This window comes from Cetorhinus maximus, chromosome 17, assembly GCF_964194155.1.
Source record: "Cetorhinus maximus chromosome 17, sCetMax3.hap1.1, whole genome shotgun sequence".
Taxonomy (NCBI): domain Eukaryota; kingdom Metazoa; phylum Chordata; class Chondrichthyes; order Lamniformes; family Cetorhinidae; genus Cetorhinus; species Cetorhinus maximus.
This window is the reverse complement of record NC_135895.1, coordinates 13124645-13150556: the sequence shown is the minus strand read 5'-3', so window position 1 is coordinate 13150556 and position 25912 is coordinate 13124645. Positions and strand designations below refer to the sequence as shown.

The 25912-nt window shown below is 46.6% G+C and overlaps 1 protein-coding gene across 1 annotated transcript in view; it reads left to right on the top strand.

Moving 5' to 3' along the window:
* The window catches only part of st6galnac3 (ST6 (alpha-N-acetyl-neuraminyl-2,3-beta-galactosyl-1,3)-N-acetylgalactosaminide alpha-2,6-sialyltransferase 3), a 234216-nt gene that overhangs the window by 121285 nt on the left and 87019 nt on the right, over positions 1 to 25912 (top strand). The window contains exon 3 of the mRNA XM_078560733.1: positions 23090 to 23499. Coding sequence (XP_078416859.1) covers positions 23090 to 23499 — 410 coding nt within the window. The remainder of the gene's footprint in view (positions 1 to 23089; positions 23500 to 25912) is intronic.

Below are 25912 nucleotides of genomic sequence, written 5' to 3'. Positions count from 1 at the left end.
TGTAGAAAACTGTAATGAACAGCGGACGGAAGCTGTGGGAGAACCCGGTGTTTTCACATTGCCCCACTCAGGCCAAGATAAAAGCAAAATACTGCGGATGCTGGAAACCTGAAATAGAAACAGAAAACGCTGGGAAAGCTCCGCAGGTCTGACAGCGTCCGTGGAGAGAGAAACAAGAGTTAACGTTTCGAGACCTTCTTCAGAGCTTAAGAGGAGTAGAAATGTGATGAAATTTATGTTGTTTAAGGGGGTGGATGTTGAAGGTGTTGGTGAAGGTGTTGAACCCACTCAGACCAACCCCAACTCTGATATAATTACTTTTAGCTGTATTCATGAACACTTACCAAAGTCGTATAACATCTGACATAGGATGGCTGTCAGCTGTTACTCAGTACCCTCGCCTCTGAGTCCCACTTGACTTCTTATGTTTTGATTCTTGGGATGTGGGCATCACTGGCAAAGCCAGAATTTATTGCCCACCCCTAGTCGCCCTTGAGAAGGTGGTGGTGAGCTGCCTTCTTGAACCACTGCAGTCCATGGTATAGGCACACCCACAGTGCTGTTAGGAAGGGAGTTCCAGGATTTAACTTTTAAAAATCTATTCTTTCATGGGATGTGGGCATCATTGGCAAGGCCATCATTTGTTTTCCATCCATAATTACCCTCGAACTGAGTGTCTTGCTAGGCCATTTCACAGGGCAGTTAAGAGTCAGGTCGATTGCTGTGGGCCTGGAGTCATGTGTAAGCCAGATAGGGTAAGGATAGAAGATTTCCTTCCCTAAGGGGCATTAGTGAACCAGATGAGTTTTTACAACAATTGATGATGGCTTCATGGTCACCATTACTGAGACTAGCTTTCAATTCCATATTTTATTAATTGAATTTCAATTCCACCAGCTGCCGTGGTGGGATTTGAACCCATGTCCCCAGAACATTGGCCTGGGCCTCTGGATTGCTAGTCCAGTGACAGGAATGGCGATATATTTCCAAGTCAGGATGATGTGTGACTTCGAGGTAAACTTGCAGGTGCTGCCCTTGTCCTTCCAGCTGGTAGAGGTTGCAGATTTGGAAGGTGCTGTCGAAGGAGCCTTGTTGAGTTGTTGCAGTGGATATTGTAGATGGTACACTCTGCTACCGCTGTACGCCAGTGGGCAGAGGGAATGCATTTTAAGGTGATGGATGGAGTGCTGATTATGTGGGCTGCTTTGTCCTGGAAAGTGTTGAATTTCTTGAGTGTTATTGGAGTTGCGCTTATCCAGGCAAATGGGGAGAATTCCAACATCCCTCTAACTTGTGCCTTGCAGATCATCAACAGGATTTGGGGAGTCAGGAGATGAGTTATTCTTTGCAGAGTTCCCAGCCTCTGAGCTGCCCTTGTAGCCACAGCATTTATATGGCTGGTCCAGTTAGATTCTGGTCAATGTTAACCCCCAGGATGTTGATAGTGAAAGATTAGTAATAGTAATGCTGTTGCATGTCAAGGGGAGGGAGATGGTTGAATTCTCTCTTGTTGGATGTGGTCATTGCCTGGCATTTTTGTAGTGTGAATGTTACTTGTCACTTGTCAGCCCAAACCTGAATGTTGTCCAGGTCCTGCTGCATTTGGACATGCACTGCTTCAGTATCTGAGGAGTCGCGAATGGAGCTGAATGTTGTGCAATCATCAGCGAAAATCTCCACTTCTGATCTTAAGATGGAAGGAAGGTCACTGATGAAGCAACTGAAGATAGTCGGGCTGAGGACACTACCCTGAGGAACTCCTACTGTGATGCCCTGGGACTGAGATGATTGACCTTCAATAACCACAACAATCTTCCTTTGTGCTAGGTATGACGCCAACCAGCGGAGAGTTTTCCCTCTTGACTCCCATTGACTTCAACTCTATTAAAGCTCCTTGATGCCACACTCAGTCAAATGCTGCCTTGATGTCAAGGGCAGTCACTCCCATTTCCTCTCAGGAGTTCAGCTCATTTGTCCATGTTTGTACCAAGGCTGTGATGAGGTCAGGAACTGAGAGACCCCGGTGGGACCCAGGCTGAGCATCAGTGAGCAGGTTCATGCTGAGTAAATACCGCTTGATCACACAGTCGACACCCCTTCCATCACTTGGCTGATGATGGAGAGTAGACTGATGGGGTGGCAATTGGCCAGGTTGGATTTGTCCTGCTTTTTGTGCACAGGATGTGACTGGGCAATTTTCCAGATAGCCAGGTAGATGCCAGTGTTGGAGCTGTACTGGAGCAGCTTGGCTAGGGGTGCGGCAAGTTCCGGAGCACAAGTCTTCAGTCCTGCTGCTGTTATCAGAGCCCATATCCTTTGCTTGTGAGTTCAAATCCTACTCCAGAGACTTGAGCACATGATCCATGTTGACACTCCAGTGCAGTACTGAGGGAGTGTTATCCTGTGGGAGGTGCCATCTTTCAGATGATTCATTAAACCAAGAGCCAGTCTGCCATCCCAAGTGGAAAACGTCAGTATTTGAAGAACATCAGGTTAGTTCCCCTTGGTGTGGTGACAAATACTTATCCCTCAACCAACAACTGAGACTGATTGGTTGGGCAGTATCTTATTGCTGTTTGTGGGAGCTTGCTGAGTGTAAATTGGTTGGTGTATTTCCTACATTAGTGGCCACACTTGAAAAGTGTTTCATTGGCTGAGAAGTGAATAGGGACATCCTGAGATTGTGAAAAGCACGAGAGAAATGTGATATCTTTGTTCTAGAATCTTACAGCTCAGGAGACCTTTCGGCCCCTTGCTTATCTGCACCCGCTCTTTGTCAGAACTCTCCAATCATCCCCACAGCCCTGCTCTTTCCCCACACGCCCTGTACCTTCTGTTAATGCTCGTGTCCACTGAGGTAGCATTCAACAAGTTATCAACTCACAGCTCACAGGACATTCACCGGACACAATTTAGCTGACATTATGCTTCCTGTATCACTTTACAGCGTTCTTTAAAACATTACAAAATTGTGTATCATTAACAAAAGCATGAACACCTGCGTTACTGCTGAGGGAGCTTGTGTTAAGGAGCTTGTGTTATTTCAAGCAGCTTTGGCACCTCATGTAGACAGAGATCAGTGGTGATTGGCAGCTCCTCCTCTCACTCATCTCCACCGTGTCTCTGGATGTTGCATCTGTTCTTGTGTGATTTTATAGTTAAGAAGAAAGACACAAAAGATTGCAGCTCTTTTTTATTGCAAGAGAAGCTTCAGTGCGGGGGTGGGAGGGAATCAAGCTGTTGAACTTTACAGCATAGAAGGAGGTCATTCAGCCCATTGTGTCTGTGCCAGCTCTCTAGAAGAATTACCCAGCTCATCCCATCCCCAAAACCCTTTTCTCTTTTTCAACTATTTATCCGCCTCCCTCCTGACAGAGAGCTTTCCAAAATAAATTTGGGAGTAAATATTGCAAGACCGGTTCCAAACTGTTCAGTGAACTGTCAACAGGGAGGAACAGAGTGGGGATTACTCTTAGAAGAATAAAAGGGGGAGTTCAAGAAAACGTTTTCACGCAGAATACTTCACCACAAAGGGGCTTTTCAAGCAAAGGCGGTAACGCCATTGCAAAGGAAAAAGGGCTTAAAAGGAATTCTGAAGCTTGTGGGGAAGAACAGGGTGTGGAATAACAGTAGACAACTGGTATACAGGTGGCACCAAGTCAGATGCAATGGATCAAATGGCCCCTTTCCTAGGAATTCTGTACAGCAGAGAGCTGTGAGTCATTGAGAATGAGATTGATGGAGGGGAATTAAAGGATTTGGGGATCGGGTTGGGAAGGTGGAGTTGCAGTAGAGGTTCAGTCATGATCTTATTGAATGGTGGAGCCGGCCTACATATGACAGTGCAGCAATGTGGTTTATTAAAAAAAATTTTAAAATTCATTCACAGGATGTGGGCTTCGCTGACTAGGCCAGCATTTATTGCCCATCGCTAGTTGGCCTTGAGAAGGTGGTGGTGAGCTGCCTTCTTGAACCGATGCAGTCCATGTGGTGTAGGTACACCCACAGTGCTGTTATAGAGGGAGTTCCAGGATTTTGACCCAGCGACAGTGAAGGAACGGCGATATATTTCCAAGTCAGGATAGTGAGTGACTTGGAGGGGAATTTCCAGGTGGTGGTGTTCCCATCTATCTGCTGTCCTTGTCCTTCTAGATGGTAGTGGCCGCAGATTTGGAAGGTGCTGTCTAAGGAGGCTTGGTGAAGTCCTGCACTGTATCTTGTAGATGGTACACACTGCTGCTACTGTGCATCGGTGGTGGAGGGAGTGAATGTTTCTGGATGTGGTTCCAATCAAGCGGGCTGCTTTGTCCTAGATGGTGTCAAGCTTCTTGAGTGTTGTGGGAGCTGCACTCATCCAGGCAAGTGGGGAGCATTCCATCACAATCCTGACTTGTGCCTTGTAGATGGTAGACAGGCTTTGGGGAGTCAGGAGGCGAGTTACTCGCTGCAGGATTCCTAGCCTCTGACACGCTCTTGTAGCCACAGTATTTATATGGCTAGTCCAGTTCAGTTTCTGGTCAATGGTAACATCCAGGATGTTTATAGTGGGGGATTCAGTGAAGGTAATGCTATTGAACATCAAGGGGCAATGGTTGGATTCTCTCTTGTTGGAGATGGTCATTGCCTGACATTTGTGTGACGCAAATGTTACTTGCCACTTGCCAGCCCAAGCCTGGATATTGTCCAGGTCTTGCTGCATTTGGACATGGGCTGCTGCAGTACCTGAGGAGTCAAGAATGATTCTGAACATTGTGCAATCATCAGCGAACATCCCCACTTCTGACCTTATGATGGAAGGAAGGTCATTGATGAAGCAGCTGAAGATGTTTGGGCCGAGGACACTACCCTGAGGAACTCCTGCAGTGATGTCCTGCAGCTGAGATGACTGACCTCCAACAACCACAACCATCTTCCTTTGTGCTAGGTATGACTCCAGCCAGTGGAGAGTTTTCCCTCTGATTCCCATTGACTCCAGTTTTGCTAGGGCTCATTAATGCCGCACTCGGTCAAATGCTGCCTTGATGTTCAGGGCAGTCACTCTCACCTCACCTTCGGGGAGGTGGTGGTGTAATGGTATTGGCACTGGATTGTTAATCTGGAAACCCAGGGGAATGCTCTGGGGACCAGGGTTCAGATCCCACCACAGCAGATGGTGGAAATTGAATCCAATAATAATATGAAATTATAAGCCTAATGATGACCATGAAACCATTGCCAATAGCCATAAAAACCCATCTGGTTCACTAATGTCCATTAGGGAAGGAAATCTACCATCCTTATCTGGCCTAGCCTACATGTGACTCCAGACCCACAGCAATGTGGTTGACACTTAAATGCCCTCTGAGCAATGGCAATTGGGGATGGGCAATAAATGCTGGCCAAATTCATTCATGGGATGATGATGAACAAATACAAAAAAAACCTTGGTAGATGAGCTCTTTTGTCCATGTTTGAACCAAGGTTGTAATGAGGTCAGGAGCTGAGTGGTCCTAGTGGAACACAAACTGGGCATCAGTGAGCAGGTTATTGCTAAGTAAGTGCCGCTTGATAGCACTGTTGATGACCCCTTCCATCACTTTACTGATGATTAAGAGTAGACTGATTGGGGGGTAATTGGCTGGGTTGGTGCTGCTTTTTGTGTACAGGACGTACATGGGCAATTTTCCACATAGCCGGGTAAATGCCAATGTTGTATCTCTACGGGAACAGCTTGGCTAGGGGTGCGGCAAGTTCTGGAGCACACATCTTCAGTACTATTGCCAAAATATTGTCAGGACCTTTGCAGCATCCAGTGCCTTCAGCCACTCCTTGATATCATGTGGAGTGAATCGAATTGGCTGAAGATTGGCATCTGTGATGCTGGGGACCTCAGGAGGTGGCCGAGGTGGATCATCCACTCGGCATTTCTGGCTGAAGATTGTAGCAAATGCTTAAGTCTTATCTTTTGCACTGATGTGCTGGGCTCCTCCATCATTGAGGATGGGGATATTTGTGGAGCCTCCTCCTCCATTGAGTTGTTTAATTGTCCACCATCATTCAAGACTCTAAGATGCCCTCTGAAATAGCCGAGCAAGCCACTCGTTTGTATCAAATCACTAAAAAAAGTCTAAAACAAATGAAACTGGATGGACAGGCCATATCGACCTAGGCACCAGAAACAATGACAGCAAACTCAGCCCTTCTGACCCTGCAAAGTCCTTCTTACGATCATCTGGGGGTCAGTGCAAAAGTTCGGAGAGCTGTCTTACAGACTAATCAAGCAACAGCCTGACATAAGCATTCGTACAGAATCATACCTTACAGACAAAGTCCTAGGCACCGTCATCACCATCCCTGATATGTTCTGTCCCACAGGCAGGACAGACCCAGCAGAAGTGGCGGCACAGTGGTATACCACTGGGAGGCAGTTTCTCTGGGAGTCCTCAACAATGACTCTGGGCCCCATAACCTCTCATAGCATCAGGTCAAACATGGGCAAGGAAACCTCCTGCTGATTACCACATACTGACCATCCCTGCCACCGCTCCCACCCCCAACCCCCCACCGCCCCCAGCATCAGCTGATGAATCAGTGTTCCTCCATGTTAAACACCACTTGGAGGAAGCATTGAGGGTGGCAAGGGTGCAGAATGGACTCTAGATGGGGGACTTCAATGTCCATCACCAAGAGTGGCTCGGTAGCACCAGTACTGACCGAGCTGGTCGAGTCCTAAAGGACATAGCTGCTAGACTGGGTCTGCAGCAGATGGTGAGGGAACCAATAAGAGGGAAAAACATACTTGACCTCATCCTCACCAACCTGCCTGCCGTAGATGCATCCATCCATGACAGTATTGGTAGGAGTGACCAATGCACAGTCATTGTGGAGACGAAGTCCCACCTTCACATTGAAGATACCCTCCATTGTGTTGCGTGGCACTACCACCGTGTTAAATGGGAGAAGTTTTGAATAGAACTAACAACTCAAGACTGGGCATCCATGAGGAGTTGTGGGCCATCAGCAGCAGCAGAATTGTACTCAAACACAATCTGTAACCTCATGGCCCGGCACATCCCCCATTCTACCATTACCATCAAACCAGGGGATCAACCCTGGTTCAATGAAGCGTGCAGGAGGGCATGCCAGGAGCAACACGGGCAAGACAGTCCCAGCAGAGCCAGCGGCACGGTAATATACCGTCTGGAGGCAGTTGCCCTGGGGATCCTCAACAACAACACTGGACCCCATGAAGTCTCAATGAATCAGGTCAAACATGAGGTGTCAACCCAGCAACAACACAGGACTACTTGCATGCCAAAAAGCATAAATAGCAAGCAATAGACAGAACTAAGCGATTCCACAACAAATGGATCAGATCTAAGCTCTGCAGTCTTGCCATATCCAGTCGCGAATGGTGGTGGACAATTAAACAACTCGCTAGAGGAGGAGGCTCCACAAATATCCCCATCTTCAATGATGGGGGAAACACAGCACATCAGTGCAAAAGATAAGGCTGAAGCGTTGAGTGGATGACCCACCTCAGCCTCCTACAGAGTTCCTCAGAATCACAGATGCCAGTTTTCAGCCACTTGATTCACTCCACGTGATATCAAGAAACGGCTGAAGGTACTGGATAGTACAAAGGCTATGGGCCCTGACAATATTCTGGCAATAGTACTAAAGACTTGTGCTCCAGAACTTGCCGCGCCCCTAGCCAAGCTGTTCCAGTACAAATACAACACCTGGCTATGTGGAAAATTGCCCAGGTATGTCCTGTACGCAAAAAGCAGGACAAATCCAACCCGGGCAATTACCACCCCATCAGGCTACTCTCCATCATCAGTAAAGTGAATGAAGGTGTCAACAACAGTGTTTTCAAACAGCACTTGCTCGCTGTTGCTCAGTTTGGGTTCTGCCAGGGTCACTCAGCTCCTGACCTCATTGCAGCCTTGGTTCAAACATGGACAAAGGAGATGAATGCCAGAGGTGAGGTGAGAGTGACTGCCCTTGACATCAAGACAGCATTTGACCGAGTGTGGCATCAAGGAGCCCTAGCAAAACTGGAGTCAATGGGAATCAAGAGGAAAACTCTCCACTGGCTGGAGTCATACCTAGCACAAAGGAAGATGGTTGTGGTTGTTGGAGGTCGATCTTCTCAGTTTCCAGACATCACTGCAGGAGTTCCTCAGGGTAGTGCCCTTGGCCCAACCGTCTTCAGCTGTTTCATCATTGACCTTCCTTCCATCACAAGGTCAGAAGTGGGGATGTTCGCTGATGATTGCACAATGTTCAGCACCATTCACGACCCCTCAGATACTGAAGCAGTCCATGTCCAAATGCAGCAAGACCTGGACACAATCCAGACATAGGCTGACAAGTGACAAGTAACATTCGCACCACACAAGTGCCAGGCAATGACCATCTCCAACAAGAGAGAATCCAACCATCACACCTTGACATTAAATGGCATTACCATCACTGAATCCCCCACTGTCAACATTCTGGAGGTTACCATTGACCAGAAACTAAACTGGACTAGCCATATCAATACTGTGGCTAAAAGAGCAGGTCAGAGACTACGAATCCTGTAGGGAGTAACCCACCTTTTGATTCCCCAAAGCCTTTCCACCATCTACAAGGCACAAGTTAGGAGTGTGATTGAATAATCCCCACTTGCCTGGATGAGTGCAGCTTCCATAACACTCAAGAAACTTGACACCATCCTGGAGAAAGCAGCTGGCTTGATTGGCACCATACCCACAAACATTCACTCCCTCCATCAAACTACAAGATGCACTGCAGTAATTCACCAAGCCTCCTTAGACTGCACCTTCCAAACCCACGACTACTACCATTTAGAAGGACAAGGACAGCAGATGCATGGGAGCACCACTGCCTGCAAGTTCCCCTCCAAGCCACTCACCATCCTGACTTTGAACTATATCGCCGTCCCTTCACTGTCGCTGGGTCAAAATCCTGGAATTCCCTCCCTAACAGCACTGTGGGTGTACCTACAACGCATGGACTGCAGCGGTTCAAGAAGGCAGCTCACCACGACCTTCTCAAGGGCTATTAGAGATAGGCAATAAATGCTGACCCAGTCAGCGACGCCCACATCCCATAAATGAATTTAAAAATAGGCTTGAGAGACAGAATGGCCTACTCCTGCTCCTATTTCTTATGATCTGTACTGTAATTTCTGTAATTGCCTTTATTGCTTTATGTGGGATATCAGCATGCGCAAGATTATTCCACCCTATTCCTTTATTATGACAATCGTAGTAAATCACTGCATATGCAAAACATTTTGAGATGTACCATTATATAAATCCAAGTCCTTCTTTCAATTTCGTCTTTCTAGGAAGCCTATATTGAGAAACTGACTAAATTGGGCCTATAATCTCTGGAGTTTAGAAGAACGACAGGTGGTCTAATTTAAACGTACAAAATTCTGAAGTATAGAGAGGTTGTTTCCACTGGCTGGGAATGTAGAACACGGGGGCTCAGTCTCAGGATAAGGGGTTGATCATTTCGGACCGAGATGAAGAGAAATTTCTTCACTTTGGAATTTTCTACCCCAGAGGGTTGCAGATGCTCCATCATTGAACGGCTGCGTTGGACAGAAATTTGGTCCCTCAGGGAATCCTGGGGAAGGGGGAGCAGGCGGGAAAGTAGAATTGAGGCACTCGTATTGAGTGATGGAGAAGGCGTGGGGGGGCGGGGACCATATGGCATACGCCTACCCTTATTTCTTATGTTCTATCACACTGTTGATTGTGGGAGCTTGCTGTGCACAAATTGGCTGCCGTGTGTCTTATATTACTAACAGTGGCTGCACTTCAGGAGCACTCAATTGGGTGGAGATGGGGTAATAAAAGGCGCTATACAAATTGTAGCCAAGGATAGTGGAAATGTCAGTAGGTTGCAAGGCTCTTTAGTGAGCGCCAGGAACCAGCAACGCTACCTATACCGCAGCGAACCCAGTTTAATGTCAAGCGAGGCAGAGATTTGAACCTTGACCTTCCGCACTGGCTGTGCTTGCGCTGGACTTCTGCTACTGCTTCCACTATGTCGGCATCACAGACGATCGATTCACCTAGATAAGGCAGAGCAGCGATGCACTGATACCTATAGTCCTGCGGCTCAATGCATCCAGCCCTCAATTAGCCCTCAACACTTCACTTACCGGGTGCTTTTCATTCTATTCGGTGAAGCTTTTTTTGCTTTGAGTCATGAGCTCTGATCGTTTCATCGCAGGAGCAGTTTAACTGTTGTGAAGAAGATGGATTAGCACCATGTTGAAAGGACAGAAATACTGGATCAATCTAGGTTAATGAGATTAATTCAGCTCCCGCTCGCATTCTCTGCTCTGTGGTCAAATGATTTCTTTTTAAATCAAAAAGACAGAAATAATGAAAAATTATAGAAACAGGAGTAGGCCGTTCAGCCCTGAGGCCTGTTCAATTAGATTGTGGCTGATCTGTATCTTAATTCCAATTTATTCACCTTGGTTCCATATCCCTTAAAATCCTCACCTGACAAATATCTAACAACCTAAGCTTTGAAATTTTTAATTGACCCCCCACCCCCCAGCCTCAATAGCGTTTTAGAGGGGAGAGTTCCAGATTTCCACTACCCTTTGTGTAAAGAGCCGCTCCCTGACATCATTGCTGAACAGATCAAGCTCGAATTTTAAGCTGATATCCCCACCCACACATAGACCCACCCGTTGGAGGATATCACCGTCCGGATATGTGGAAAGCAGCGAGACAAGGGATTCTAGGCCAGAAACCTGGAAACACGAGCCTCCCAAAAGCCCTGTGGATACTAAACTTTTATATTTTTCTGTGGGTTTCCGACCTAATAGCGGCAGCCTGATTAAGAGGCTGCCCGCCAGTTGAGTGGGAAAGCCCGTGGCACAAGGCCGCAGCGAGGGAAGCTGAAAGCAGAGAGGGAGGGGCAGAACACAGTTGGTGAGGGGAGTTGGGGGGGGTGAGGTGGGGTGGTGGTGGTTGCGTGGGGGAATGGTTGCAGATTATTGTGGGGTGGCGAAGATTGTAGCCTGGGGCGGGGAGAGGTCACGTGGGAGAGAGTTCGGAGGATTTGTGAGAAGGTGGGTGAGATTGCCAGGTTTGATCTGGGAGATTCAAGTGACCTTGGAGCTGGTAAATGCTGTAAAGGCGCAATTACCTAATGGATTCTGCCCTTTGCATCTCTTTTCAAGCATTTTACAAGGGCACTAATAGCCACATTTTTAAAGCTATTCAGTGTATTTCTTTTAAATTTAGGAGGATATTGACTTTTGCACGCCCAATGTAACGTGTAAATGAGTTGATATTTTAATATCGCCGTAAAGAGAGACACGTTGCGGAAGCTTTTCATCTTATACTCACCAGGACAAACACAAGAGTACCAAACATCAAATGGTTTGAAGTTTGGCATTCTGGTGTTTATTCTGATGAGTTTAAGATGAAAAGCTTCAGCGACATGTCTCCCTTTTCAGCAATATTCAAGTGCTGTACCACCAAGTGATAGCTTTTTTGAAGTTATTTTGAGTTATTTGAAATCAAGGGTAAAACTCCAAGAAGCATGACTAATGGGAAACAAAGCAGCAGGTTAGCATGTGGGGGGTGGATTCAACTTCATGGAAAATTATGAAAAAACTGAAAAGAAATGAGAGCCCAGGAGAGGCTATTAAAGTCTCCAGAACACAAAATAGGACAGAGTGTTTGGAAAGGGCTAGGAATCTAACTTCAAGCACATCAGATAAAGGGACGACAATGAGAAAGGGGACGGGAAATACAGGACTGAAGGTGTTGTATCTGAATGCACGCAGTATACGAAATAAGGTAGATGAGCTTGTGGCACAGATTGAAATTGGCAGGTATGATGTGGTGGGCATTACGGAGACATGGCTGCAAGGGGATCAGGACTGGGAGCTAAATATCCAAGGATATACATCCTATCGAAAAGATAGGCAGGTTGGCAGAGGGGGTGGGGTTGCTTTGTTAGTAAGAAATGAAATTAAATCGATAGCAAGAAAGGATGTAGGGTCAGATGATGTAGAATCTGTGTGGGTAGAGTTGAGGAAACGCAAAGGTAAAAAAACCCATAATGGGAGTTATGTACAGGCCTCCAAACAGTAGTCAGGATGTGGGGCACAAGATACACCAGATAGAAAAGGTGTGTAAGAAAGGCAAGGTTACAGTGAACATGGGGGATTTCAATATGCAGATAGACTGGGAAAATCAGGTTGGTAGTGGATTCCAAGAAAAGGAATTTGTGGAATGTCTATGAGATGGCTTTTTGGAGCAGCTTGTGGTGGAGCCCACTAAGGAACAGGCAATTCTAGATTTAGTGGTGTGTAATGAGGCAGATTTGATAAGGGAACTTAAGAGGAAGGAACCCTTAGGAGGAAGTGACCATAATATGATAGAATTTACCCTGCAATTTGAGAGGAAAAAGCTGGAATCAGATGTAACGGTATTACAGTTGAATAAAGGCAAATACAGAGGCATGAGGGAGGAGCTGGCCAGAATTGACTGGGAGATGAGCCTAGCAGGAAAGACAGTGGAACAGCAATAGCAGGAGTTTCTGGGAGTAATTTGGGAGACACAGCAAAAATTCATCCCTAGGAAGAAGAAGCATACTAAAGGGAAGACGAGGCAACCATGACTGACAAGGGAAGTCAGGGACAGCATAAAAGCTAAAGAGAAAGCATACAATATGGCAAAGAGCAGTAGGAAACCAGGGGATTGGGAAGCCTACAAAGACCAACAGAGGACAACTAAAAAAGAAATAAGGAGGGAGATTAAATATGAGGGTAAACTAGCCAGTAATATAAAAGAAGATAGCAAGAGTTTTTTTAGATATATAAAGGGTAAGAGAGAGGCAAAAGTGGACATTAGGCCGCTGGAAAATGACGCTGGAGAAGTAGTAGTGGGGAACAAAGAAATGGCGGAGGAACTGAATAGGCACTTTGCGTCAGTCTTCACAGTGGAAGACACGAGTGACATCCCCAAAGTTCAAGAGAGTCGGGGGACAGAGGTGAGTATGGTGGCTATTACCAAGGAGAAGGTGCTAGGAAAACTGAAAGGTCTGAAGGTGGATAAATCACCTGGACCAGATGGATTACACCCCAAAGTTCTGAAGGAGATAGCTGAAGAGATAGTGGAGGCGTTAGTGGTGATCTTTCAGGAATCACTCGAGTCAGGGAGGGTCCCAGAGGACTGGAAAATCGCTAATGTAACCCCCCTGTTTAAGAAGGGAGTGAGGCAAAAGACGGGAAATTACAGGCTGATTAGCCTGACCTCGGTCGTTGGTAAGATTTTAGAGTCCATTATTAAGGATGAGATTTCAGAATACTTGGAAGTGCATGGTAAAATCGGGCAAAGTCAGCATGGTTTCATCAAGGGGAGGTCATGCCTGACAAATCTGTTAGAATTCTTTGAGGAGGTAACAAGTAGGTTAGACAAAGGAGAGCCAATGGATGTTATCTACTTGGACTTCCAGAAGGTCTTTGACAAGGTGCCGCACAGGAGGCTGCTCAGTAAGATAAGAGCCCATGGCATTAGAGGCAAGGTATTAGCATGGATAGAAGATTGGCTGTCTGGCAGGAGGCAGAGAGTGGGGATAAGGGGGTCCTTCTCAGGATGGTGGCCGGTGACTAGTGGAGTTCCGCAGGGGTCAGTGTTGGGACCACAACTTTTCACTTTATACATTAATGATCTAGATGAAGGAGCTGAGGGCATCCTGGCTAAGTTTGCGGATGATACAAAGATAGGTGGAGGGACAGGTAGTATTGAGGAGGTGGGGAGGCTGCAGAAGGATTTGGACAGGTTAGGAGAATGGGCAAAGAAGTGGCAGTTGGATACAATGTGGGGAAGTGTGAGGTCATGCACTTTGGTAGGAAGAATAGAGGCATAGACTATTTTCTAAATGGGGAGAAAATTCAGAAATCTGGAGTGCAAACGGACGTGGGAGTCCTAGTCCAGGATTCTCTTAAGGTTAACTTGCAGGTTGAGTCGGTAGTTAGGAAGGCAAATGCAATGTTGGCATTTATTTCGAGAGGACTAGAATATAAAAGCAGGGATGTGCTGCTGAGGCTTTATAAGGTTCTGGTCAGACCACATTTAGAATATTGTGAGCAATTTTGGGCCCCGTATCTCAGGAAGGATGTTCTGGCCCTGGAGAGGGTCCAGAGGAGGTTCAGGAGAATGATCCCAGGAATGAAAGGCTTAACATATGAGGAACGTTTGAGGACTCTGGGTCTATACTCGATGGAGTTTAGAAGGATGAGGGGGGATCTGATTGAAACTTACAGAATACTGAAAGGCCTGGATAGAGTGGACATGGGGAAGATGTTTCCATTTGTAGGAGAGACTAGGACCCGAGGGCACAGCCTCAGAGCAAAGGGAAGACCTTTTAGAACAGAGATGAGGAGAAACTTCTTTAGCCAGAGAGTGGTGAATCTGTGGAATTCATTGCCACAGAAAGCTGTGGAGGCCAGGTCATTGAGTGTATTTAAGACCGAGATAGATAGGTTCTTGACTGGTAAGGGGATCAAAGGTTACGGGGAGAAGGCAGGAGAATGGGGTTGAGAAACTTATCAGCCATGCTTGAATGGCGGAGCAGACTCGATGGGCCGATTGGCCTAATTTCTGCTCCTATGTCTTATGGTCTTATGGCTGGGTTCTGTCCTCCCGCAGTGGCCGGGAATGGAGCCGGCGGTGCTAAAAGATGGCACTGACAGCCAGCATGCTGGTCCCCGATTCCTTCCGCCCAGGGCCATTTTCACGGAGGTGAGACATGGGCAGCGGCAGGGCTACCCGCCTACATGCGCCAAGCAGTCCATCCCACCTGGTTAAGGCCGTTTAAGGCCAATCGGAGGAGGCTGACCGGGGATTTTCTACTCTGCCTCTAGGTTCCCAGATGCAGCAGGATACAGTCCAACTGCCTGAAGCTGGCACCTCAGGGGCAGGCAGACCGGGGGTAGAGGGGGGTACCACACCTCAGGCAGGCTTAAGGCCCTCCCTCCATTCACCTGGTTCCTGCATCAGCTGCAGGCCATCCTCTGGAGGGGTTTCCTGCCCCAGCAAATGGTGGCCTGGCAGTGAGGGCCATTTTTTATTGAAATTTTGAAACAGTTGGAGAGAAGGCATCTCCGTCTTGGGGCATCTTCTCCCTGCTGCCTTGGCCTTCTGCTGCTGCAGTCAAGAGGGCCTCTTTATTGACCTTCCAGCTTCGAGAGCCCACCCTCCTTAACATTCAGGATACTGTGGCATAGTGATAGTGTCGCTGGACCAGTAAACCAGAGGAAAACAAAAACAGAATTACCTGGAAAAACTCAGCAGGTGTGGCAGCATCGCCGATGCTGCCAGACCTGCTGAGTTTTTCCAGGTAATTCTGTTTTTGTTTTGGATTTCCAGCATCCGCAGTAGTCTTTTGTTTTTATCTCAGTAAACCAGAGAGCTAGACTAATGCTCTGGGGACCAGAGTTCAAATCCCATCACAGCAGCTGGTGGAATTGAAATTCAATTTATTAACAAATTCAATTAATTTTTTCAAAAAATCTGGAACGATCAAGCTAATGTCAGTAATGATGATCATGAAACTATCAATTGTTGTCAAAGCTCATCTGGCTCACTAATGTCCTTTTGGGAAGAAAGTCTGACATCCTTACCCAGTCTGGCCTACATGTGACTCCAGACCCACAGCAATGTGGTTGACTCCTAACTGATTACAAGAGAAATTAGGGATGGGCAACAAATTCTGGCCTTGCCAGTGATGCCCACATCCCATGGATGAAAAATTAAAAAAAAAAATTAGATGGCAAGCTCACCCTCTGGCCCATAATTGGCCACCCAGGGAAAATCGCAATGAGTGACTGTTTCCAAGACAACGCAGGCGCAGATTCAGAAGCCTACCAGCAGAGTCCAGCTCCTGGTTACTCACAGATGGTGGACTGGACATGTTGTAATCTGCCTTTAAGGGATTTCAGCATGACATCACGAGACGGGAAATGTGTCATATGATCCAGTCTCAGTTTCACTTTTGTTTTCATCAGAGCACACACGCACAGCTCTTCAAGCTTTATACCCTATGTATAAATGTTCTCATGTGCTTTAGATCAATAAATGAATCCACAACATGTTTACCCAATCCCTCATGAGTGATTGGTGCCTTGTGCCTTGTACAGTAAATAAGCCCAAGGCTATTATATCATTATAACACAATCTGTTTGTGTTTCGAGTTCCACATTCCCATCTACCCCCTAATAACCTTTGATTCCCTTGCCTAACAAGGATCTATCTACCTTTGCCTTAAAAATATTCAATGACCCCGCTTCCAACACCTTCTGAAGCAGAGAGTTCAAAAGTCCCGCAACCCTCTGAGATAAAAGATTATTCTTCATCTCTGATCTAGAAGGGTAACCCCTAATTTTAAAACAGTGCCCCCTAGTTCTAGACTCATCCACAAGAGGAAACATCCTTTCCACGTCCACCTTTTGAATACCGTTCAGGGTCTTATATACTTCAATCAAGGCCCCCCCCCCTCTCAAACTTCTAAATTCCAGTGGAAACAAGCCCAGCCTGTCCAACCTATCCTCATAAGACACCCTGCTCATTCTAGGTATCATTCTAGTAAACCTCGCTTTCAATGCATTTACACCCTTCCTTAAATAGGGAGACCCAAACTGCACACAGTATTTGAGATGTGGTTTCACCACTGCCCCGTATAACTGAAGCATAACATCCATGGGATGTTTCACTTTATGAAAGGTGCTATATAGACGCAAGTTGTTGTTGTGTGCTCCCCTAGGTCACTCGCTGCTGGGAGAGTTTTTGTTTCGAGTGGCTGGGTCAAAATCCTGGGACCCGCTACCTAACAGTATTGTAGGAGTACCTTCACCCCATGGACTGCAGCTGGGGAAGACCCAATGTCACCTTCTCAAGGGCAACTTGAAAAATACCAGCCTTGCCAGTGCCTGCCTATATCCCCAGATTCTTTGTGTGAATGAAAAAAGTTGCCATGCTCTTTTAAAGATGATTTTACATATGTGGTTTGTTTCCCCTCTGGAAAACTCTGTCTCCTGCCAGAGCCACAATCTCACAATGACAGGCAGGCCTCTGGCGCCTGTTGCTCAACAGCCCTCTGTTGTTCGTGACACTGTTTATCAGTGAGAATTGGAAGACCTTTTGAACAGGGAGATGTAGCGGCTGTGGCGTAATTAGTAGCACTCTTGCCTCTGAGGCTTTTTTTATTTGTTCATGGGATGTAGGCATTGCTGGCTAAGCCAGCATTTATTGCCCATCCCTAATTGCCCTTGAGAAGGTGGTGGTGAGCCGCCTCCTTGAACCGCTGCAGTCCCTGTGGTGTAGGTACACCCACAGTGCTGTTAGGAAGAGAGTTCCAGGATTTTGACCCAGCGTCAGAGAAGGAACAGCGATATATTTCCAAGTCAGGATGGTGTGTGGCTTGGAGGGGAACTTGCAGGTGGTGGTGTTCCCATGCATCTGCTGCCCTTGTCCTTCTAGATGGTGGAGGCCGTGGGTTTGGAAGGTGCTGTCAAAGGGGGCTCGAGTTGCTGGAGTGCAGCTTGCAGTTGGTACACACTGTGGTGGGGGAAGTGAACGTTGAAAGTGGTGGATGTGGTGCCAATCAAGCAGGCTGCTTTGTCCTGGATGGTGTCAAGCTTTTTGAGTGTTATTGGAGTTAAACTCTTCCAAGCAAGTAGAAAATATTCCATCACACTCCTGACTTGTAACTTGCAGATGGTGAACAGGCTTTGGGGAGTTGGAAGGTGGGTTATTCGTTGCACGGTTCCTAGCCTCTGACCTGCTCTTGTAGCCACTGTATTTATATGGCTAGTCCTGTTCAGTTTCTACTCAATGGTAATGCCCAGGCTGTTGATAGTGGGGGATTCAGTGATGGTAATGTCATTGAATGTCAAGGGGCAATGTTAGATTCTCTGTTCTTGGAGATGGTCATTGCCTAGCACTTGTGTGGCATGAATATTACTTGCCACTTGTCAGCCCAAGTCTGGATATTGTCCAGGTCTTGCTGCATATGGACACAGACTGCTTCAGTATCTGAGGAGTCGAGAATAGTGCTGAACATTGTGCAATCATCAGCGAACATCCCCCACTTCTGACCCTATGATGGAAGGAAGATCATCGATGAAGCAGCTGAAGATGGTTTGGCCGAAGACACTGCCCTGAGGAACTCCTGCAGTGATGTCCTGGAGCTAAGATGATTGTCCTCCAACAACCACAACTATCTTCCTTTGTGCTAGTATGATTCCAACCAGCAGAAAGTTTTCCCCTGTTTCCCATTGACTTCAGCATTGCCTCTGTGGTGGGGGGAGTGAATGTTGAATGTGGTGGATGGGGTGCCAATCAAGTGGGCTGCTTTGCCCAGGATGGTGTCGAGCTTCTTGAGTGTTTTGGAGCTTCTGCTGCCACACCCACTCAAATTCTGGTTTGATGTCAAGGGCAGTCACTCTCACCTCTTGACTTCCATTCTTTAGTCCATGTTTGGATCAAAGTTGTAATGAGGTCAGGACCTCACAGCCCACATCCCATGAATGAATAAAAAAAACCTGAGTGACACTGGCGGAACGCAAACTGAGCGTCACTGAGCAGGTCATTGCTGATTAAGTGCCGCTTGATAGCAATGCCAACAACTCCTTCCATCACTTTGCTGATGATCGAGAGTCACAAGCATCTGGGTTCAAGTCCCATTCCAGGACTGGCACACAAAAGACTGACTCTCCAGTACAGGGCTGAGGGTATGCTGAACTGCCTGAGATGCTGTCTTTCAGATGAGACATCAAACAGAGGCCTCATCTGCTTGCTACGGTAAAAGATCCTTTGGCATTATTCTGAAGAAGAAAAGGAAAGTTTTCCCATGTGTTCAGGCCAATAATTATCCCTCAATCAATATTAGAAAGATAGATTATCTGGTCATCATCTGTTTGTGGGAGCTTGCTGCACCCAAATTAACTGCCATGTATCCTAAGTTACAACAGTGACCACATTACAAAAGTATTTCATTGGCTATAAGGTGTTTTAAGATAAAAGCAAAATACTGTGGATGCTGGAAATCTGAAACAAAAACATAAATTGCTGGAAAAACTCAGCAGGTCTGACAGCATCCGCGGAGAGGAACATAGTTAACGTTTCAAGTCCGCATGACTCTTCATCAGAACTATAGAGAAATAGAAATGTGGTGAAATATAGCTGTTTAAGGGGGGGTGGGACAAGTGGAGCCAGATAGAGAGCCAGTGATAGGTGGAGGCAAAGAAGAGATTACCAAAGATGTCATAAACAAAAGGTCAAACAGGTGTTGACGGTGGTGAAATTAGCTAAAGGAGGTGCTAATAGTGACATTAAGGGTATAAAACAGGATGTGCAAGTGACAGATAGCCCTAATGGGGATGGGGTGGTGGGGGGAAGGGGTCGAAATGGGCTAAAAGGTGGAGATAAAACAATAGATGGAAATAAATTTTTTAAATAATAGGTGGGAAATAGGTGGGAAAAGAAAAGTATATCTATAAAAATATATAATAATTATTAGAAAAAAGGGGATCAAAAAGGGGGTGAGGATGGAGGAGAGAGTTCATGATCTGAAGTTGTGGAACTCAATGTTAAGTCCGGAAGGCTGTAAGGTACCTAATCGGAAGATGAGGTGCTTTTGAGATGTCTGGTGGTTGTGCAAGGGGCTATACAAAGTTATAAAGGTCTTTTTTAAAATCACTGCCGAGCCTGCTAATCACCCCTAATGTGAGCCTCTAGCATGTAAACATTTCTGGGCAGAAGGATGGGGCCTCTTGATGGAGATCTAAAGGGGACTCCCTATCCCAAGGTTTGTGTAATACACCAAATGCAACTCACCCAGTACAGACAAGGAATTGAGCTTGGGTTTTGCTTCTGTGAGTTTGGCATTGTCAGTTTTCAAAAATTCATTCTCATGTGGGGTTGAGGGGGGTTCATGTCGCTAACAAAATCGTCCCTGGTTGCTATGGCAGTTGAGAGTCGGCCATGTTGCTGTGGGACTGGAGTCTCATGTAAGTCAGACCAGGTAAGGATGGTAGATTTCCTTCCCTCGACGACATTAGTGAACCAGGTGGGTTTTTCTAAGAACCTGGCAGCTTCATGGGACACGTTTATTACTTTTACTACGAAATTTGAATAAATTGGGAATAAAGAGACATGCTGCCCCAGCTTTTGGTCTTTCACCAGATGCAAGAAAACCAAATCTGAAAGGGAACAACAATTTATACTGCATTAGAGTAGGGTGCTGATTGGTTGATCTGTCCTGGTGAATGCAAACTTTGACAGCACGTCTCTTATCCTGAGCAACAATCAAGTCCTCTACTACTGAGTGAATACTTTGAGATTTTCCAAACTGTCATTTTGAGGTCACATTTTCTGCATTATTAGCCCAGGCCTCTGGATTAGCCTTGGAAGCTTCCCACATCTAGCGAGGCATGAGACAGAATAAACACACACTTATACCAGTCTGTTGCCATAGCTTGAGGAGCACCACGCCACATCAAGCATGGGTGACCAGAAGGCTTTCCTGCTCCCATTCACCTACCAGGCATTTTGAAAGGATTTACAAGCTGACAATCAACCTCTCTGGCCACATTATGAACACACTTTCCTTGGCCATCAAGTCCTGGGGTGGGGCTTGAACCCAGAGCTTCTGGCTCAGAGGTAGGGCCACTACCCATCGCACCACCAGACCTCCCTCGCTCTTTCTCTGGGTTACCAGTCTAATAATATAAACACTTCACTACCATATTCTAATTTATATACTTGCCAGTTGGCAAAACTAATCCATTTATTTGTCTCAGTGCCAGTACTTATTTAGCCTGCGCTAACATATCAGTTGTTACAGTTTAGCGATGGGCATTTTCAGCTGACAAATATCGTCGCTTCACAACAACAAAAGTGTTTAACTCCACGGAGCAGGATGAGGCAAATTGAAATGGAAAATTTATGATGTAATTTGCAATGAGAATTGTTCAGTATTAATCAATTAGTAATATTCACAAAGGGAAGATCTAATACATTATCCCGGAGAAAATTCCTTATTTTCATTGATATTCATCAGGAGAGGCGAGAGAAGCTGACATTGTTCTCCTCAGTGTAGAGAAGGTTAGGGGCAGATTTAATGAGCTGTTCAAAATTATGAGAACTTTTGATAAATATGGAAAAACTATTTGCACTAGCAGGAGGGTCAGTTACCAAAGGACACAGATATGTGATAATTGGCAAAAATAAAAATTCAGAAGATGAAATGTGGAGCTGTTCTGGAATACACTGCCTGAATCAGTGGTAGAAGTAGGTTCAGTAATAACTTTGAAAAGGGAATTGGATATATACTTGAAAAGGACACATATTGTAGATGTAGGGGAAAAGCCAGGGGAGGGGGACTAACCAAAACACTACTTCAAAGAGCCAGTACAAGCACGATGCACTAAATGATGAATCTCCCCCTTACAGCCCCTGCTGAACAAACCCAGCTCCTCTAGTCTCTCCGCATAACTAAATTCCCTCCTTCTGCGCTGAATGATTCTGTGGGGTGGATTCTGCGGTTTCCGGTGGGGTGAGGGAGGGGGCGACGGGAAGCGTCTGGCCCGCTTGCTTCCGAGCCCGTCAAACCAGCACCGCAAATCAAGCATCAGGCGGCCAGTCAGTGTTGGGAAGGGTGGGGTGATGGGGGATGACCAGCGCCCGATCAAAGGCAGGGCAGCCGTTTGGCTGTGAACCGGAAGTCAGTCACTGCCAGCAATTTAAAAAAAACCCTTGCCCTCTCAGTCTCTCCTTAATCGTTAATCCAGCCTAAAAAAAAAACCTGAAGGAATAGAGTCTACTACCAGCTAAACGCCGCTGCCTTCACCAGCAGCCTCTGTTGCTATGCACAGGCCCGCTTGCAGGCCTCTTCATCAGACCTTGAGTCGCCCCCTCATGACTGGCGTAAATCACTCCCAACGCTTTTCCCGTGCGTCGACAAAAACAAAAATGGAGTGGGCAGCCTAAGGTTGCAGTCACCTGGGTCTTTGACCAGCTCAATAGCTTGCTATTTATCTTTTTCACCTTCCGTAATTTTAGAGACTGGCGGAATGACTTTGGATTGCTGCCCCAATGTCATCAAACCGTATTTTACGTGGGTGTGGGTGGGGGGGGAACAAGGGAGAGAGGAAGGGGGAGGGTGGCCCACCCAATTTGCAGTCCTAAATTCCAGCCCTATGATTGGTAAATGTAATGTGTAGTGCGCATGGGGCTGCCAACACTCCAGGATTATTGTGGAGTTTCCAGCAATTAGAGATTAAACTGCAGGACGTGGCTACAAGCGACCTGGGAGGGAATAAAAAGGATGTGCGAATAATATTGGAGGCCTTCACTTAATGATTATAAAAAATATTGGAGACTGAGCGAGATCAGGACGCTCGATTGATAGTCAAGCATCATCCAGCTGGGTAACTGAGGACCAGTTTGCTTTTTCGTTTGCTGGGGAAAGGTGGGGCATTATTATTTTTTTATTTATTCTTTCACGAGATGTGGGAGTCACTAGCCAAGCCAGCATTTCTTGCCCATCCCCAATAGCCCTTGAACTAAGTGGCTTGCTAGGCCATTTCAGAGGGCAGCTAAGAGTCAACCACATTGCTTGTGGGTCTGGGGTCACATGTGGGCCAAACCAAGTAAGGATAACAGATTTCCTTCCCTAAAGGGCATTAGTGAACCAGATGGGTTTTTCCACCAATCCACAACAGTTTCATGGTTACTGAGACTAGCTTTTTCATTCCAGATTTTATGAATTGAATTTAAATCCCACTTGAACCCATATCCCCAGAGCATCATTCTGGGCCTCTGGATAACTAGTCCCGTGACATTACCAACAGGCTGCTGTCTCCCCTGATGGACGTGTCTGCAACCAATGGTGAGAGTGTGAGGGTGGGGTGCGATTGGAAGCTGGAGGTGATGTGATAGCTCCTCCAGGGTTATGTCCTACAAAGAGTCAAGCGACGCATGTTTTTTTGCTTTCAAGCCCCATGTGTGGAAATCTGACCTGTTGGTAATCTTCCCCCCCCGCCTCACAGCCTCTCCGCCTGCACTGTGACCTCTGCAGCATCGTGTCCAGCTCCGGCCAGATGCTCGGCCAGCAAGCGGGCAGGGTGATCGACCAGTCGGCCTGCGTGTGGCGGATGAACAACGCGCCCACGGCCGGGTTCGAGGTGGACGTCGGCACCAGGACCAGCGTCAGGGTGGTGTCCCACACCAGCGTCCCGCTCCTCCAGCAGAGGCAGCAGCACTACTTTGGGGAGGCCAACGAGACCGTCTACGTGATCTGGGGGCCCTATCGGAACATGCGGCGGGACGGGAAGGGGGCCACGTACAACGAGCTGCTGCAGCTGGCAAGGAACTACCCCCACGCCAAGATCTACGTGACCACCGAGGAGCGAATGAACTACTGCGACAGGGTTTTCAAGCTGGAGACAGGAAAAGACAGGTCGGTTCCCTTTCTTCTGTTTCATGTAATGAGTTAGGACGCTCCAGATCTTTCCATAAAACATTCAGCACTGCCAGAAAGGTCTCACTAATTCATTACTGTGTACTCAAAGCAGAGAACTTACCAGAATTAAGGAACTAAGGGACATAGTTTAAAATTAAGGGATTCCCCCATTTAAGACGGAGATGAGGAGAAATTTTTTGTCTCTGAGGGTTGTGAATCTTCGGAACTGTCTTCCCCAGAGAGCAGCGGGGCCAGGGTCGTTGAATCATTTTAAGGCAGAGGTAGATAGATTCTTGACTAAAAAAGGAGTCAAAGGTTATCAGGGGTAGGCAGAATGTGGAGTTGAGGCCACAATCAGATCAGCCATGATCTTATTGAATGATGGAGCAGGCTCGAGGGGTTGAATGGCCAACTTCTGCTCCTAACTCGTATGTTGGCAAGTTCATAGAAACAGGCTCAACGTCAGTGTTGCCGTTTAGAGGGATGCCAAAGGGTTGGAAAGGGTGCAGAGGAGGTTGGTTTGAATAGTACCAGGGATCAAGGCCTTCAGTTTTTTGTAGTGTCTGGAGAAGTTGGGATTGTTCCCCTTAGAGCAGAGAAGGTTATTCTATATAATACATGGAGGACGCGCCTGCTTTTCCCAGTCTCCTCTGTATTCTGGAATGCATGCGGGATTGGCCAACTCTCTGGATTCCCAAGCGTCTCCAGAAATTAAAGATTAATCTCCAGGACACTGCTGCAAGCAATTCTGGGAGAGAAATCATTGGGGAATTACTCCTTTGAGCACTCTAAAAATATTGGAAAAGGCTAGTTGGACTGACGGTCAAGAATCGTCAAATCAGGTAGTGATGAGCCTGTTTGCTCTCCAGTTGGTGTGAAGAGGCAGGGCACTGCCAGGATGGATGTGTCAGGTGACCAGTTTGCAGGGGCGTGTAGCTGGGGCAGTTGGAGGCGATGACATCTCCCACAATACATCCAGCCAGCGACGGCGAACTTAAATCCACCTCAGAGCCTGGTGTTGAGGCCACTTTGAGTTCCACAGGATCTTTTCCATTCAACTTCCTTATCTGTAGTTTCCTCATCTCATCCCTCTGCATCCTCCACTTGTGCTCTTTCATTCTCACGACCATACCTTTCTGTGAACGCCAAAGCTAAGCACTTATTTACCACGCCTGCCATCACTCCGTCTTCCATGAGGCAGCTTTCCATCTTTAATTGGCCGTATACTTTTCTTCCCTTTGTGTGCTTATAAAGTCAACGAACATTTACGGCCATCTAGAGAGATGTCAAGGCCGTGGAGGAGGTACAGAGAAGATTTGCCACGATGGCACCAGGGGTGAGGGACTCCAGTTATGCGGAGAGACTGGAGAAACAGGTGTTGTTCCCCTCGGTGCAGGGAATGTAAACGGGAGTTATGGTAGCGGTCAAAGTTATGAAGGGATTTGCTGGGGAAAATAGGAAGAAATTGTTTCCACTGTCACTAAGGCCGGAGGGGACACATTTAGTTCAATTGTCAAAAAGAACCGGGAGAGAAATGAGGAGATTTTTTTCTTTTCACGTTGCCAGTTGTTTATGATGTGGAATGCATTACCTGAAAGGGTTGCTGGAGCAGATTTAACGGTAATTTGCAAAAGACAATTGGATGCCCGCTTTAAAAGGAGAAATCTGCAGCGGAATGGAACTGTTTGGGTAGTGCCTTTCAAAGAGCCAGAATGGGCACGATGGGCCAAATGGCTTCCTTCTGTGCTCTATAGATCTATGATAATTCTTCCACAATTTCTGTTATGCTGGGTCACAGTCTAATCACGGGATTTTGTTTCGCTCTTATACGAAAGAGAATTTTTTTTGACACCCTATACTGTGCTGAAATGTCCCTTGGAGAGAATGTTACTGCAGATTGGAGCATTCCTCGGTTTACGCCTCAGAACCAGCCACCTTCACGGAAACCTCTCCACCACTTTCAATCCAGTCACCGGGAAAAACCTCCTATTCGATTTAAGCAATAAAACTAACTCGAACAGAGGGAGTGATGTGTTGTGAGTGGAGCTGAGCAGTTTTTGTAATTACAGTCAAAATGAATATCAGTATCAAAATTATTAAAATTCATAAAAAAAACATTTGCATTTGTACAGCCACTCGTTATGTTTATGCTAATTATTTTGACTGCCTTGGCTGGTGATGTTGCACAGAAGAATGCCATTTTGCAACTCGATTGTTCCTACAACAAATGATGGGATCCATTTTGGACGGGAATGGCGGGGAAATGGCCTTCCTGTAACAGAACTGGGGTACACTAGGATCTTTAATGCCCCTTTTTAATATCCAATGTAGTAACTCAGAGGCCCCACAAATTCATATTTTTTTTTTACAGAGGGGGTATCTGGAAATAAACAACAGGAGCTGGTATCAG